The following is a 13,951-nucleotide window of genomic DNA, read 5'->3' as shown; positions in this document are numbered from 1 at the left end:
TGCGCATGATGGAAGTAGCCTGCGCACACCTAGAGCACGGATATAACTAACGACTTGCAAGATATACGTGACGATAATTTCGGGAATGACTGCGCAGGGACGAGTCACAAAGGATCGTCCGTACAGGGAGCGATCACATGTGATACACACGGCGGCTTCGTGTATCAAGAGACTGAGCGCTGCCGTCGCGCGGGGTGTGTTGTAAGGCGGCCTGCGGGCTGGTAATGGAAGCGTGTTTGTCGAGGTCAAGCCCGACGGGGATAGAGGTAGCATCGGAGGAGCGACTATGTATGACTCGGGTGACACATTTTTCTCGGTCAGAACAACACACAGAGATGAAGGAGAAGGATGGGACCCGCACGGCTTTAGCGAAATTGGTATCCGGTTCCAGCGGCGGTTTCAGTAACTTTTTTTTTCTCGGACAGGCAGTACGATTCCTGGGGGCGAGCATTTTGTAGTCGTCTCTCGTGAGGAACTATGGAGAGATCGCCCAGCCGCCGCGGTGTATTGTGGGAGTGAGCGCGACGGTCGCGCGTAGCGTGTTGCACCACGTACTCTAGGCTGGTTTCTTATGACGAGCAGGACATGTGCAACCGAAGACAGTTCCGGTGTTGTGTCGAACCAGAGATTCTGTGACACGTAGGTGATACCTACTCTTCACGGAAATTAGGGCTACAGAGGGAGTGGGGTAATGCATTGGCCAAGGACGTTAGAACGACAGAGAAGAGTGTAGGTCCGGGGCCCACAGCTCTATCACAATGACCACGAGCTACGGACGCAGCACGAGTGCCACTGGCTTGTGGAATTTTTATTCGGCGGACAGACAGTAAGCCTGAGCGCAGCCGCCAAGTTAGTGCTCTCTCGTCATCACCTGTGGAGGGCCTGTCACAGGCGCTCGGGTCGCATGCTACTCCATGGCACTCCTGGAATTTCTAGTGCGTCCTGAGTAACGCGTGCGTGTGGGGCTGTGCATCGGTGGAGACTGCTCTGGAAGTGCTGTGTAATTCTTGGTTTCCCCTCCTCTATCCTGCAAACGGGCTTCGTACTGATTAGTTGCTGAGTGCGCAGACTGCACTCCGGCGGCCGCTACGCGGGGCGGTTGCCGGCGACGCGGTGAATTTTTTTTTCTCCGGGCTCTCTTGCCGTTACGCATATACACAGACTTCCTTTCCGGTTTCAACACAATTACGAAGTGTGAGAAGGGAAAAAGAGAAGAAATAGAACGAAGAAGCTGTTGAAGACTTTCGTGGGGGAAGGCCGCTGCATGAAAAAAAAACAGTCGGTTGAGGCGGGTGTCTCCGAGGACAGAAGAAGGGACAGTGTTTCTCGACTTTTGTTGTGTGTGTCTGATGTGTTTATAAGAGGCTTCTGCTTCGTACGGGTGGCTTTGTGCTCTTCACTGTCGCGTGGTGGCCGTGTGACCGGCGTGCATGCTGGTAGTCCGTCATCTGCTGCCAAGTGGCAAGAAGACTGGCGGTGTCACAGGTGATCGATTCCTGTAGGTACGATTTTTTGTGACTCGGTCCTGCACAATCAGCTGTTCAGTACTATGTATACCTTGCGCGTCGTTATTTATATTCGTTTCCTACATATGCGCAGGCTGACGCGCGACGCTACTGGCTGTGTGGAACTCAGATCTCAGCTGTTTGAATTCTTTGCTTCGCCTGCTTGCATTCTTCGCGTGGCTGTGGCATCCTTCCATGTGAGAGCCGTCAGCGGACGGAGGTTCTCTTCACTGAGCATACGAGAAAGGGGTTCTTGCGAACAGCGTACTAACTCTGGGCGGTTGGGTTGGATGTGTGTCCCTACACTTGGGGATGTATCCGTAGTGCTCAGTGCGGTAGCTTGTTCCCTGTCATGCGTGGAAATAGTGCCCTGGGTTCAGGTTTCTCAGGGCACTATTTCCACGCACTCTGGATTGTGTTGGGGTTCGGATTCGCCTTTTGACTTTCGGGAGTGCGTTGAACATGACGAGGAGGGGAGCGGCAGTGGTTCTCCCGACACCTTTGGGACGTGCCCGGGGACGAGCCAACCCTTTGGAAAGGTGGCTTTTCCGTGTGTACCGGCCATTACGTGCAAATGTTTTGGTGTGCTGCCAACGAGAACCGGAATCTAAACTGATACGGCCTGGGTGAAAGCGTCGTCAGCAGAAGCGAGGAAATTCTGCGGCGGGAAAGTACCGCACGAGAGAGACGATCTCGTGGCACGGCCTGTGATGAGACAAGATGGGGGCTGTACGTGGCATTTAGGCAGCAGAGCATTAGCGCTGCAGACCGACTCCACCGGTATTTAGAGGAGAGTGCCTACGGGGATTGCTAACTGCGACAGCTGGCGGGCATCGTACCCAGTACACCAGGCTGGTTTTGGAAACAATGCTGGGGCACAGACACGCAACGAAGTCGTTCGCGGGGTAGTCACGAACGAGGGATTATTCTCACGAAGGCGTACATTTTCTTGGAGGCTAGACCGACGGAGAGGGGGGCGGTAGGCTTGAGACCAACACTGTGATAACGGGGATGGGATTTGCGCCCAGCTCGGGTCCCAGGAACTTTTTGGACTATTTTTCGGTGGACAGGCAGTAGGATTCCCGAGCGCCACATAATTTAGTTTTCTCCCGTGATGGCGTTGGGAAAGGTTGCCGCAGTCGAGGGGGGGTATCATGGATGTGAGCGCGGCGGCCGCACGAGTTGTGTTGTTCACTGATTCACTCTGGTTCTTGGAAGCATGACTGGCGCAGAGATCTCCGCTTAAGATCGTCTCGAAGCGGTAGTGCTGCACCGGGCGGTTCCGTGGGCGCTAGGTATTCGTAGGACGCCGCGACCACAGAGAGGAGAAGAGCGCGGTGAACCAGTACAGGATTCGCATGGCGCGCGGGCTAAATGGGTTTAGGTTTACTATTAATGTCGGACAGGCAGTAAGTCTTGGAGACGGGCATCGTGTAGTCGTCTCATGTCCTCACCAAGGGGAGGGCCGCCACGGGCGCTGGGCTGTGTTATGGAAGTGGGTGCTGCGGCCGCGGTCTCGGTCCAGCGATTATGTGCATTGTAGGTAGTACAGTTTCTGCGAAGGTGTAAGTAGCGAGAGGAAGAGTGTCCGGCTAGAGCCCACATGGGGCTACTGGAGACGTGATTCGGGAGAGCAGAGTGACTTGCTGGATCGTTTTTCGGCGGACAGGCAGTACGATTCCGTGGAGCGAGCGTTGTCTTGTCTCTCCTGAAGACCTGTGCAAGGGTCGCGCAGTCGCTGCTGTGTATTCTGGGTATGTCGTGCCACGTACTCCATGCAGTTTTCTGAAATCATGCCCCGGCAGAAGGAAGTGCAGTGACGATAGTCTCGGGCCAGTACCGCACTGGATATTGTGTCCCGCCTGGCCGGTATATTTTGCTTGGTTAGAGCTACAGGGGGGCGGACCGTAGAGGACAGGGTCTTGTCATAGGCCGCTTCCTGACACTTCTGGGTCTCCCCGGTGCGGAGTACAGGGGTTGGAGCGGCTGTACAGGCACCAGGTAGGCTAACAAACCAACCCGTGTAATGCTTGTTTGGCTTAACATTAATGCGGGATGTGTTCCGGGGAAGCCTCGCTTTCTTTTTTCTGCGTCGCTGACGACGTCTTTCGTCCTCACCAGTTTTCGAGTATGCCGACTGCACGGCGCTCCCCGCAGAGAGCGCTAGAGGCTGTCGGGGGCCGCGATGCCCCTTTCTTGCTTCTTCGTGCAGTACAAAGGTATCTCTCCGTGTTCGTCGGTGTTCGGGACAACTGGAGAGTGAAAAGGGAAAAGGGAGAAGAAAGCGAGACGGCGAAGCGGCGTTGGGAGGCTGTCTGCAACGAAACAAAGAAGAGTTTTGTGGACTCTTCGTAATATGTTTCCGGATCGTGCTGGCACTCTCCTCACAATGCTTCGGATGCCGCCTTCGGTCCCATCTAATTTGAGTTTCCCCGGTCTGTGTGTGACTGGCCGACATGCTATGTGCCAATCATCCCCGAAACCAAGTGGTCGGCCAACTCGCGGGAGTTCGGAAATTTCTGCGACGAGAGGGAAGCTCCGGGACGTGACTAGTGTATGCACCGTCAGTAATCCAAACCTGGCGACAGCCTGAATGCGTTTCGTTGCTTTGTTGCGCCGAGGTGTCACAGATAAGGTTTTATCTTTCCCAGTGTAGCCTAGATGAGGGTGTGCTGGTGCTAGGTCTGCGGAAGTTTCCAAGTCGGCTGCTGGTGTGTTCCGGCGTTTGCAGGTGTGTCCGGAGGGTCCCGTGTGGTAATTGGCTGCAGACAACCCTAGCTCGGAGCCCAAGCGTGTGACGTTGGATCTTCCGCGTTTTTGACTGAGGGCTTTTGAAAATTGATTGACCTGTTAACTGCAGAGCGTTTGTTGTCTGTGACAAACGACGTCCGCTTTTTTTTCACTCGTATCTAGAAGAGTACGTACGAGAAAGAGCGAGTTGTGACAGGTTCACAGGTGGCAGCAAAACCGGGATCCGGAAGCAGCACGGGGGTGAGTGACTTGTTTCTGGCGGACAGTCAGTAAGACCTCTGGAGACGAGCGTAGTTCAATCGTCTCCGGCGAGTACCCATGCGGGGGTTGAAACATTCGCTGGAATGTGTGGTGAGTGTGCGGGGCGGTCGCACGAGACCGTACTCCAGGATGTTCTCTTTCGTAGACGTAACTGGCGCGGGTAGCGCAACGGAGATAGTCTTGGGGTAGTATTAGAGCAGAGATTCCGGGTAGCGTGGGTGATAATATATTCGGGTATAAAACCATAGAGTGATGAAGTGTAAGATTCGGATTTGCACTGGGTTAGCATGAACACAATTTGGGACCCCGGCAGGTCTCGATGAGTTGCGAAGTACTTTGTTGGCGGACAGGGTTTCGCAGTGGCCTCGAGTTAGTCTTCTGTGATACCTGTGTGTGTAAGGAAGCACTGCAGAGAGAAGAGCTGGGCTGGGGATCCACACGGCGCTCGCGGACACGGGAGTCAGGCGCAGCACGGGTCTCAACGGCCTGTTGGTTCTTTTGCTGGACAGAGGGTGAGATTTCTGGAGGTGCCATAGGTTTGCCCTTCGGCACATTGGGATGTGATTCCGAGTATCGTTGTGACATTCTGGTTCGACATTCAATGGCCACTTATCGGTTTCTACCACAGACGCATTGGGGGTGTCTATGGATGCGATTTGCGGTGCCCTCGCGCTTCGGAATGTGTCCGGGCGGCCACGAGGGAACGTCGGCACTTCGGTGTAGTGCTTTGGGTGGTGGTCAGTGGTGTTTCGACGCCTTGTTGCATCAATAAGATATTGTCGGTGGATGTTTATCTCTTCTAGTGTAGCGTACGGCGTGCTAGAAGCGGGGGTTTCAACATGCCCCTGAATAGGTCAGTCGTGCACCTAGACTTTCGGCAGATGGATCCGAGAGGTTTGGCGGATACTGGATGCTAGATCTGGTGTGCTTATGAGCTGAGGCGAGTGGTTTCGGTTTTTGCCAACTCTGGAAAGTGTGCGGAGATATGGTGATGCTTTGGAGAACGGTGCCGCAAAAGGCCCGTGTGGACGGCCACTCATCCGTGAACTCTGTGGTGTGTTCGCGAGTCCGGGGCGCCTAGGACTGTAACTCGAACTGTCTCGAGCTGAACGAATGCGCCGTCAGTAGAAGCAACGCGCCTCATTGTGACAAGTTACTACGCGAGACGAGAGATCTCGTTACGGGTGGCGATGGTTGAGGTTTGTCACGGATCTCAGCTTTCAGTCTACCCCTTAGTGGCATTCTGTGAAGGTCTTGGCGCTTTGGGATATGCCATCTGTTATTGCTTCCTTGCCCTGACCTGCATTCGCGAGGTGCGTGGTGTCGTAGATATTCTACGACAGTCCGGTGTACTTAGTTGTACTGCCCGGCAGCTTCGCAGCGGTGGCCAGGAATGTGCGGAATGTGCTATGCAAGTTTGACTCTCCTGTGCTACCTGGTTGTTGTATTTTTGATGATAGTGCTACGTTAGATAGGCTTCCCTACTATTGTCTAGGTGGTGCGCTTTGTGCTGGCCGGTTGTTGAGTGTGCCTACCGCACGCTGGGGGCCGCACAGGGACGCGGAGAGTGTCGTTTCCCCGGTTTCTTTCCTTGATATGTGAATGTATTTCTCCTTCATTTCACGCACAACTAGGGCGGAACAAAAACTGTGAAGGAGAAAAGAAGGACATTCGAGCACGGGTCGGAGATCGCCGCCGGTAAGCTGCCACCGGGGCAGCGGGCTGCATGCTAACCGAACTGCTCCGACAGTTGTCTCCGAGGAGAAGGGGAGTTCTCTAATACCTCTGTGTTTGCCTCGGGGAAGAGAAGATAGTTGTTTACAACTCCATGTGGTTCCTAGGTCTCGATGATTCTCTCCGATTTTCCGTGCCTACCGTGGCACCCGCCTGTGTGTTCTGCGCCGGTCATCGGCTGCCAAGCGAGAGGGAGGGTGCTGAGATATTTCTCTAGCACTTCTTGGTGTGGTTTTGGGGACGCTTGTGTCATTTCCCTTAGGAATCTGCCATCTCTTACCAGTGTCTGACGACCGCGCATTTCACATTCGCTTTGGCACGTGCCCCTGTGTCGACGACAGTCGTGGTACCCTGGCTCTTGTGAATGTGTCCACGAGGGAATCCGGGCACTTTGGGATAGTGCTTTGGCTGGTGGTCAGTGGCGTTCTGACACTGGCTTGTGTCAGGAAGATATTATCGGTGAGCTATGTTTTTCCCTGTAGAGTACGTGACGGCGTGCTGGAGTCGCAATTCAGAGTGTCTCAAGAGATGCCGATTCTATGACTATTCTTTCCCCTACACTGATGTGGAAATCCGGCACCGAAGTCAAAACTGCACGCGTTCCCGATCATGACCTTCGGCTCACCTGCGAGCCACAGGCTGTTTGCCCTCTCTTGCCGCAATTTCTCCAAACAAAGAAACTCTTGTTTTTCCTGTCGACACGATGATTTTGTCCGTAGCACTCGAGTCCGAGTTCCATTATTTCACCGCGTTATATACATTGGTCATACGGAACAGTTCCGCCGCTGGTGCGCAGAGCACAACACTGTTTCACTGTAGTTTTTTCCAAACAGGGTTCACAACGGTGTGACTTTGACCGGCCAGTCGGCTGTAGTGCCTGTCGTGGACGGTCTTTTGTCGTGAGGCGACTCGCGAGTGAAGTCGTGATCTTACCCGACGCTATGGTTGTGATTGGGATCGCGTACGAGTCCTGCGAGTATTTTTCACCGTCTTTTGGAGGGTCGCGATTTGCGTCCGAGGGCAAATTCTCTGGGAGGTGGTTGCTCTGCTTATCTCACGTGAGTCTCCGGCGCTTGCGGGGGCGGCGGGATCGGGTCGAGCACTTTGCGGCGATGTCCTGGTGGGGCGCCTCTTGCTGCTTGAGCCTTTCTAACACTCCGGCCATGTTGAGCAGTGGTTGTCATGTTGTTCTTGGGCTGCCGCACGGTTGCGGACACTTCGAGAGGTGATAGGGATGACCGCAAATAACCTGGTGAGTGCCCTGGCCGCGTTCGTGCCGTCGCTGTGTGCTTGGCGATCTTTCAAATGTGTCATCGTGTGGACGGACTGCAATTTCAGGCGTGTGTAGCAGTTAATCACTTGGGGGAGGTCGTCCCGCAGGAGTGGTGACGAGTGCTTTTTGTCCACCCTGCTAAAACCTTCGTCACGAGAACGCGTTCTCGTGGAGCAGTCTCAGGCCGTCGGCCTGATCTTTTTGGCGCGCTTAGGGTTCAGGACAAGCAACAGACAGAAGCTATTATTGAGTTCCGTTCTTCTGCTTTGTTCTCTTCTAAACGCCGACCATTGGGGCACGGGGAGTTCAATTCCCGCACTCGTATCGAGTGAAGAATAGTTACTAGGAGCTTTGATTGTGGCTGCCGGGCTGGTTCTTGAAGGCGGGGTGGCGGAGCGTGACGCAGCAAGGTTAATCTCGGGCAGTATCCAACCGAGGGTTATGTGTCCGGTGGGCGATGCATTCTCCCTTAAAAGTCAAAAATACAGGGGAGTGTGAAATTCGGATTTACAGGGTTTGGGCGCAGCACGGGTCTAAATGAGTGGGATATGTTTCCGGCGAACAGGCAGTAAGCTCTCCGGAGACGACGCAATTCGGTTACCTCTCGAGATACATTTCCCCAGGAGGTTCAAACTACACAGAGGAGTGTAGCGCGCACCCTGGAGTAGTGGGTCACGAGATTTGAGCGTGGCACGAGTCTCGATGATCCCTTCCGGCGTTGCTTCTGGCGGACAGGCAGTAAGCTCCTTTAGGCATACGCACCACGGATAAGGGGTGTCTCGCTATCACCTGTGGAGAGGCTGGCGCAGGCGCTGCTGTCATATGCTGCTTCATGGGACTTCGGGATTTCTAATGTCCTGAGTAACGCGTGTTTGGCTTACCATCGGTGGCGGAGGTTGCTGTGAAAGTGCTCTGTAATTCTTGGCTTGCCCTCTATCTTGCAGAGTGCTTCATACTGACTAGTTGAGTGTATGTCACAAGTTTGTGACAGTGTAGCTACCGCACGCCGACGGGCTGCGGACCCGCTAGTTTTTTCCTCCCCTCTCTTTTGTTGTAATACAAAAATGTATACATTATTTCTTTTTATGTTGAGCACAATTCAAAAGTGTAAGAAGAAAAGGGGAGGAGAAAAAAACAATATAGCAGCCTCGGAGGCTGGAGCGGGTGAACTGCCCCTGGGGCAGCGCACTGCATGGAAAACGGACAGTTCAGACGGTTGTCTCCAAGGTCAAAAGAAGAATGAGTGTTTCCGCATAAACAGAGGAGTTTCTACATTTTGCTCCGCGTGGGCGCTCTTGGCCATTGTTGTTGCTGTTGTTGCCGTGTCACCGGCGTGTATGCTGCGCGCCCGTCATTTTCTGCCAACTGGCCAGGGGACCTGCGGGGAGTTCAAACGTTTCATCGATACTCGGTGTGATCGCAGGAAGCTCTCGTGACTTGTTCCTAGGCATCATCTACCGTCACATCTCCGTGCTTGTCGACCCGGCGTTACGCAGTCCCTCCGGGACTTGCCTGCGAACACCGCGTTTATGCAGACCTGGTGCTTGGCGATGTGTCCTGTTGGGCCAGGAGAAACCTTTTTCACTTTGGAACAGTGCCTTAGGGCGTTGCCGGTTGCGTTCCGACGCTTTGCTGCGCCGCGGAGATATCACCGAGAATCTCCATTTTCTCGGTGTAGTGCACGCAAGGGTGTTCCTGTGCCGGTTTCCGGACGCCACCGAATCGGCGTGAATTACGTTCCGGCGTCTTTTTTGGAATGCGCCTGGGCGGGTTCTGTGGGATAGATAGTTGGCTTAAGGCCACTCCTGTCTATCAGCTGAGGCGCCGAGACTTGCAATTTCCCGGCACTTTGGTTGTGTCCGGAGGTGACTTGACTTGGACTTTCGTCCTTCAAGAGTGTGTTAGCCGCGACCCATAGAGAGAGAGGCTTGGTTTTCCCGGCAGTTTGGGGTTCGTGTGTTCGGGAACATTCCAAGCCTTCGGAGACTGGTGTTGTCAGTGGGCGCGGGTAGTGGCCACTTATAAGTGAACTTCAGTAGTGTGTGCTTAAGGCAAGCCTGCCGCGAAATGGAATCCGGGCTGCCACGAACTAATTGAACGCGCCATTAGCTGAAGGGTGCCCTTGGCAGGAGAATTACTGCACGAGGGAAGGGACCTCGTGGAACAGCCTGTGGACGAGGCAACCCGGGGCTGTGTGTCCCACGAGGAGGGTAGCACTAGCTTTGCAGACCGACTCCTTGCCTCACATATGGAGGAGAGTGTTTACGGGGAATCCTAAAGTGTGACAGCTAGGGTTCATCGGAAGAAATGACTCGGAGGTCGCGCGAAGCGCATTGGAATCATTGTAGGCGGAGAGTGGCGCAGCCAACATAGTTCTCTCGGGCGTACGAACGAGGGATTACGTGTGACGTGGGTGACGCGGGCAGTTTTTCGAGGCTACGACTAGCGAGAGGAGTGTCGGTTAGAGTCCACTTGGCGGTCTCGAGACCAGGCCCTGGGCGAGCAGAGTGTCGCATAGACCTGGGTTATTTTGTTGGCGGACAGGCAGTAAGTTCTCTGGGGGATGACCATAGTTTGGTCGTCTCTCGTGATGAGCTGTGGAGGGCTACGCGCAGGCGCTGAGCTGTACCATGTCAGTGAGCTCGCCCATCGCGTGAAGCGCGTTGTTCTGGGTACTCCAGAGTTTTGAACGCGTGACTGGCCCGGAGACATTCAGCTGAGATATTCTCCAGCGAGTAGTATCGGGCCAGCGGTTTTGTGTCAGTCGGTGATACATTTTCCTAGGTCAGAAACTACAAATTGGAGTGTGGGGCCTACGCCGTGCTCACCAGTGCCGCATTCGGACGGAATGCGGGTCTAACTGGTTTGTTGGACTATTTTCGACGGACAGGCAGTAAGGTTTCTCGAGACAGCGGTAGTTTTGTCGTGTCGTGTGGTTTCCAAAGGAGGGGCGCCACAGTCGTTAGGCTGGAGCTGAGTGCGACGGTCGCGGGCGGGACTGCTGTTTCGAGTACTCCAGGCTGCTTCTAAAAGCATGACTGACGGAAGGAAGCGCAACAAAATAGTCTTGAGGATAGCATCAGACCAGGTCACATTGGTGGGGTGTTAGAACTTGGAGAGAATGAGTGTAGGGTTAAGATCCGGAAAACGCCAGCGAACGCAGGTTCCGAGCACGGCACGGTGTTGCTGAGCATTCGTTCGGCGGTCAGCTGGTAAGATCGCTGGAAGCGACCATGGTCTAGTCGTCCCTCGTAACGGCCTTTGCAGGGGTTGCCCGAGGCGCTGGAGTACATGATGGGAGTGCGTCCTTCGATCGCCCGCGGCGTCTTTCGTTCCACATACTCCACGCTGCTTGAAGGCATGACTGGCGCAGAGACGCCCACCTCAGACAGCCTTTATCGCAAAGAGGGGGTTAGGTGCCGCGGAGTGATGAACGTTATTGGGTCAGAAGTACAGAGGGGAGGAGTGTACGGTCCACACCCGGGTAGCGAAAGCAACACTTTTGCGCAACACGTTCCGCAAACGTTTTTGTAATTTCTTCTTGGCGGACAGGGAGTAAGGTTGCGGTCGCGGCCATAGCTGGTCTTCGCTCGTGATCGCCTATACAAGGCTGCCGCCGCCTACGTGTTGTACCACGTGCGTCACGTTGCTGCAAAAGCACCTGACTGTCGCAAGGGAGCGCAGCGACGGCTAGCTGAGCTTGTCTCAAAGAAATACTGGGGAGCATATTTTTCATGCCACGGGACGATATATCTTCCTAAGAGTCGGGGGCTAGGGAGAGGAGTAGTGGAGTGTGAGGGATCACCCGGGTCTACGGCGGTCGGGAGTTGCGCGCAACACGGGGTGCCCATGCCTTGATGGATTACTTTTGGCGGACAGGCAGTAAGACATTTGGAAGTGACCATAGTTTAGTACAACCTGAAACTCTACGTCACTGTTGGGATGAAGGTCACGCCATCTCTGCTGATCGACTGTTTCACTCGTATCCAGAGAAGGGTACTTACAAGCAAGGCCCAACTGTGACAGGTGGACAGGTGGCAGCAAAGATGGGGTCCCGCAAGCAGCACGGGTGTCAATGACTTGGTTCCGGCGAACAGGCAGTAAGATCTCTGGAGACGACCGCAGTGTAATCATCTCTCGTGCGTACGAATGCAGGGGTTGTCACATATGCTGGAGTACGTTGGGAGTGAGTGGGGCGGTCGCACGAAACCGCCTGCTCCTTGTATTTGGTTTATTTTTTTCCGCAGTCGTGGCTGGCGGGGAGTGGCGCAACGGAGATAGTCTCGGGGCACTGTCAGACCAGAGCATGTGGGCAACGTGGGCGATATATTTTTCTGGGTGTCTGAAACCACAGAGTGAAGGAACGTAGGGTTCGAATTTGCACTGGGCTAACGCGAACACGGCTTGCGGTCCGCATGGTCTCGATGAGTTGTGAAGTGCTCTTCCGCGGACGGTGATATTTCTGGAAGTGATCAAAATTCAGCCTTCTCCCATGATGCGTCTGGGTGGAAGGTAGAACTGCTGAGAGGAGAGGAGCAGAAATGGGTATCCACGCGGCGCTCAAGGAAACAAGTGTCGGGCGCAGCACGGGTCTCAACGGCGTGTTGGTTCTCTTTTCGGCGGACAGAGGGTGAGATCTCTGGAGGTGGCCATAGTTTCGCCGTCTCTCCTGAGGACCTTCGAAGGGTTGGCCGCAGCCGCTGGGATGTGTCACCGAGTCCAGCACGGCGGTCGGGCGTGTTTGGGTTGGCTGCTGGAGAGTGGGGCAACGAAGTTAGTCTCGGGGCAGTGCGAACCGAGAATTATATGTCTGGGCGATGCGTTTTTCTAGGAAGTCAGGAATAGAGGAGGACTTTAGGGTTCGGATTTACACGGGCTAGCGAAAACAGGATTTGGGCGCAGCACGGGACTGAGTAAGTTGGAAATCTTTCCGGCGGACAGACAGTAAGGTCGCAGGAGACGACTTAACTTGGTTGCTCTCGGGATACACGTGTCCAGGAGGACTAAACTAGAGTGACGGAGTGGAGCAGACACTCTGAAGTAATGGTCCAAAAGACTGGAGAGACCGCTGGGACATTTCTTGTTGGCGGACAGGCAGTAAGCTTTGGGCATACGCACCATGGATTAGTGGTGTCTCTCTAACACGTGTAGAGGGGTTGTCACAGGCGGTGGTGTCATATGCTACTCCATGGGACTCCCGCTTTTAGGTCGAAAGTAGAGAGACGGAGCGTAGGGCTACCCACGCCGCTAGTTGGGCGCAGAGCCGCGAGACGCGATGCCAAAATATTTCCCGGGGTGTAGTATCGGACAAGCAATTATGTGTGACGTGGGTGATGCATCTGTCTGGTAGGTCAAATGTAGAGAGACGGGGCGTAGGACTACCCAGGCCGCTAGTTGGGCGCAGCACCGCGTCCGATTGACTTGTATTTCGCCGGCGGACAGGTAGTAAGTTTTCTGGGGGTGACGGTAGTCTAATTGTCTCTCGTGGCGACCTGGGGAGAGGTTGCCGCGGGCGCTGGGGTGCACCACGGGAATGAGCGCGTTGGGCGCGTCAACCGCATCGTTCCACGTAATTCGTGCTGCTTCTTGGTAGCGTGACTGGCGCAGAGAGACCCAATGGAGATAGTCGCAATGGGCCAGGAGCTATGTGTCAGTCGCTGGTAGGTTTTCGTCAGAACTACGGAGAGGAGTGTGGGGCCTGCGCCGTGCTTACCAGTACAGAATTCGGCCGGAGGACGGGTGAAGATGGTTTGTTGAACTATTTTCGTCGGACAGGCAGTAAGGTTGTCGAGACGGCCGTAGTTTAGTCACGTGAACACCAACGGTGGGGCGCCAGGAAAGCTAGGTTGTATCACGGAGTTGAGCGCGGCGGCCGGGCGGGCCTGTTGTTTGGGCACTCCAAGCTGGTTTTGAAAGCATGCCTGACAGAGCCGCAACACAATAGTAATTCGGCGCTCCGGTAATGCCGGAGCTCCGCATTACGTGTCACGCGGGTGATACGTTATTGTGTTGGGAGGTTAGCTCTGGGGAGAGGAGTGTCGGTGTCAGTAGTGATCGCTCCCTGTATGGACGATCCTTTGTGAGTCGTCCCTGCAGAATCAATCCCTAAGTACTACAATACCTTGCACGTCGTTATTAAGATTCGTGATCTGGCTATTCGCAGGCTAATTCCATCATGCTCAACGCTAATTGCCTTCCGGACATTCATCGTGACCACGTGTTTTCTGTCCCTGGCGTGTATGACGTCCTATTTGTTACTGTGCTGGAATGCATGAGAAGTCTTGTTTCGCTGTGCGTGTCACAATTGGAGTCAAAAATAACTTCGGGTGGCAAAGAAAGAACCGTCAACTATGAAAGCTCAGGGTACCGCGGTAACGCCGCGGACTGTAGACCAGGTGGTCCCGGGTTCGATTCCTACCCGGGGCAA

The 13,951-nt window shown here is 54.5% G+C and overlaps 5 protein-coding genes across 5 annotated transcripts; all 5 read left to right on the top strand.

Moving 5' to 3' along the window:
* Positions 1-221: 221 nt before the first annotated feature.
* CSUI_009305 (uncharacterized protein) lies at positions 222-2,735 on the top strand. Its single transcript, XM_068069421.1, has 2 exons — positions 222-826; positions 2,576-2,735. Exon 1 carries the CDS (start codon positions 225-227, stop codon positions 456-458), a length of 234 nt encoding a protein of 77 aa, XP_067918606.1. The 5' UTR covers positions 222-224; the 3' UTR covers positions 459-826; positions 2,576-2,735.
* Positions 2,736-2,962: 227 nt separating this feature from the next.
* On the top strand, positions 2,963-5,026 carry CSUI_009304 (uncharacterized protein). The gene has a single exon (XM_068069420.1). It carries the CDS (start codon positions 3,561-3,563, stop codon positions 3,858-3,860), a length of 300 nt encoding a protein of 99 aa, XP_067918605.1. The 5' UTR covers positions 2,963-3,560; the 3' UTR covers positions 3,861-5,026.
* Positions 5,027-7,375: 2,349 nt separating this feature from the next.
* Positions 7,376-7,924, top strand: CSUI_009303 (uncharacterized protein). The gene has a single exon (XM_068069419.1). It carries the CDS (start codon positions 7,486-7,488, stop codon positions 7,597-7,599), a length of 114 nt encoding a protein of 37 aa, XP_067918604.1. The 5' UTR covers positions 7,376-7,485; the 3' UTR covers positions 7,600-7,924.
* Positions 7,925-12,695: 4,771 nt separating this feature from the next.
* CSUI_009302 (uncharacterized protein) lies at positions 12,696-13,561 on the top strand. The gene has a single exon (XM_068069418.1). The coding sequence runs from the start codon at positions 13,170-13,172 to the stop codon at positions 13,329-13,331; it is 162 nt and encodes a 53-aa protein (XP_067918603.1). The 5' UTR covers positions 12,696-13,169; the 3' UTR covers positions 13,332-13,561.
* A 138-nt stretch (positions 13,562-13,699) lies between these two features.
* On the top strand, positions 13,700-13,880 carry CSUI_009301 (uncharacterized protein; the record flags this gene model as incomplete). The annotated part of the gene is made up of 1 exon (XM_068069417.1): positions 13,700-13,880. A coding segment is annotated over one exon (180 nt), but the record flags the coding sequence as incomplete, so codon positions are not given.
* Positions 13,881-13,951: the final 71 nt, after the last annotated feature.

This window comes from Cystoisospora suis (genome assembly GCF_002600585.1).
Source record: "Cystoisospora suis strain Wien I chromosome Unknown contig_5522, whole genome shotgun sequence".
NCBI lineage: Eukaryota > Apicomplexa > Conoidasida > Eucoccidiorida > Sarcocystidae > Cystoisospora > Cystoisospora suis.
This window is presented reverse-complemented; position numbering and strand designations above follow the sequence as displayed.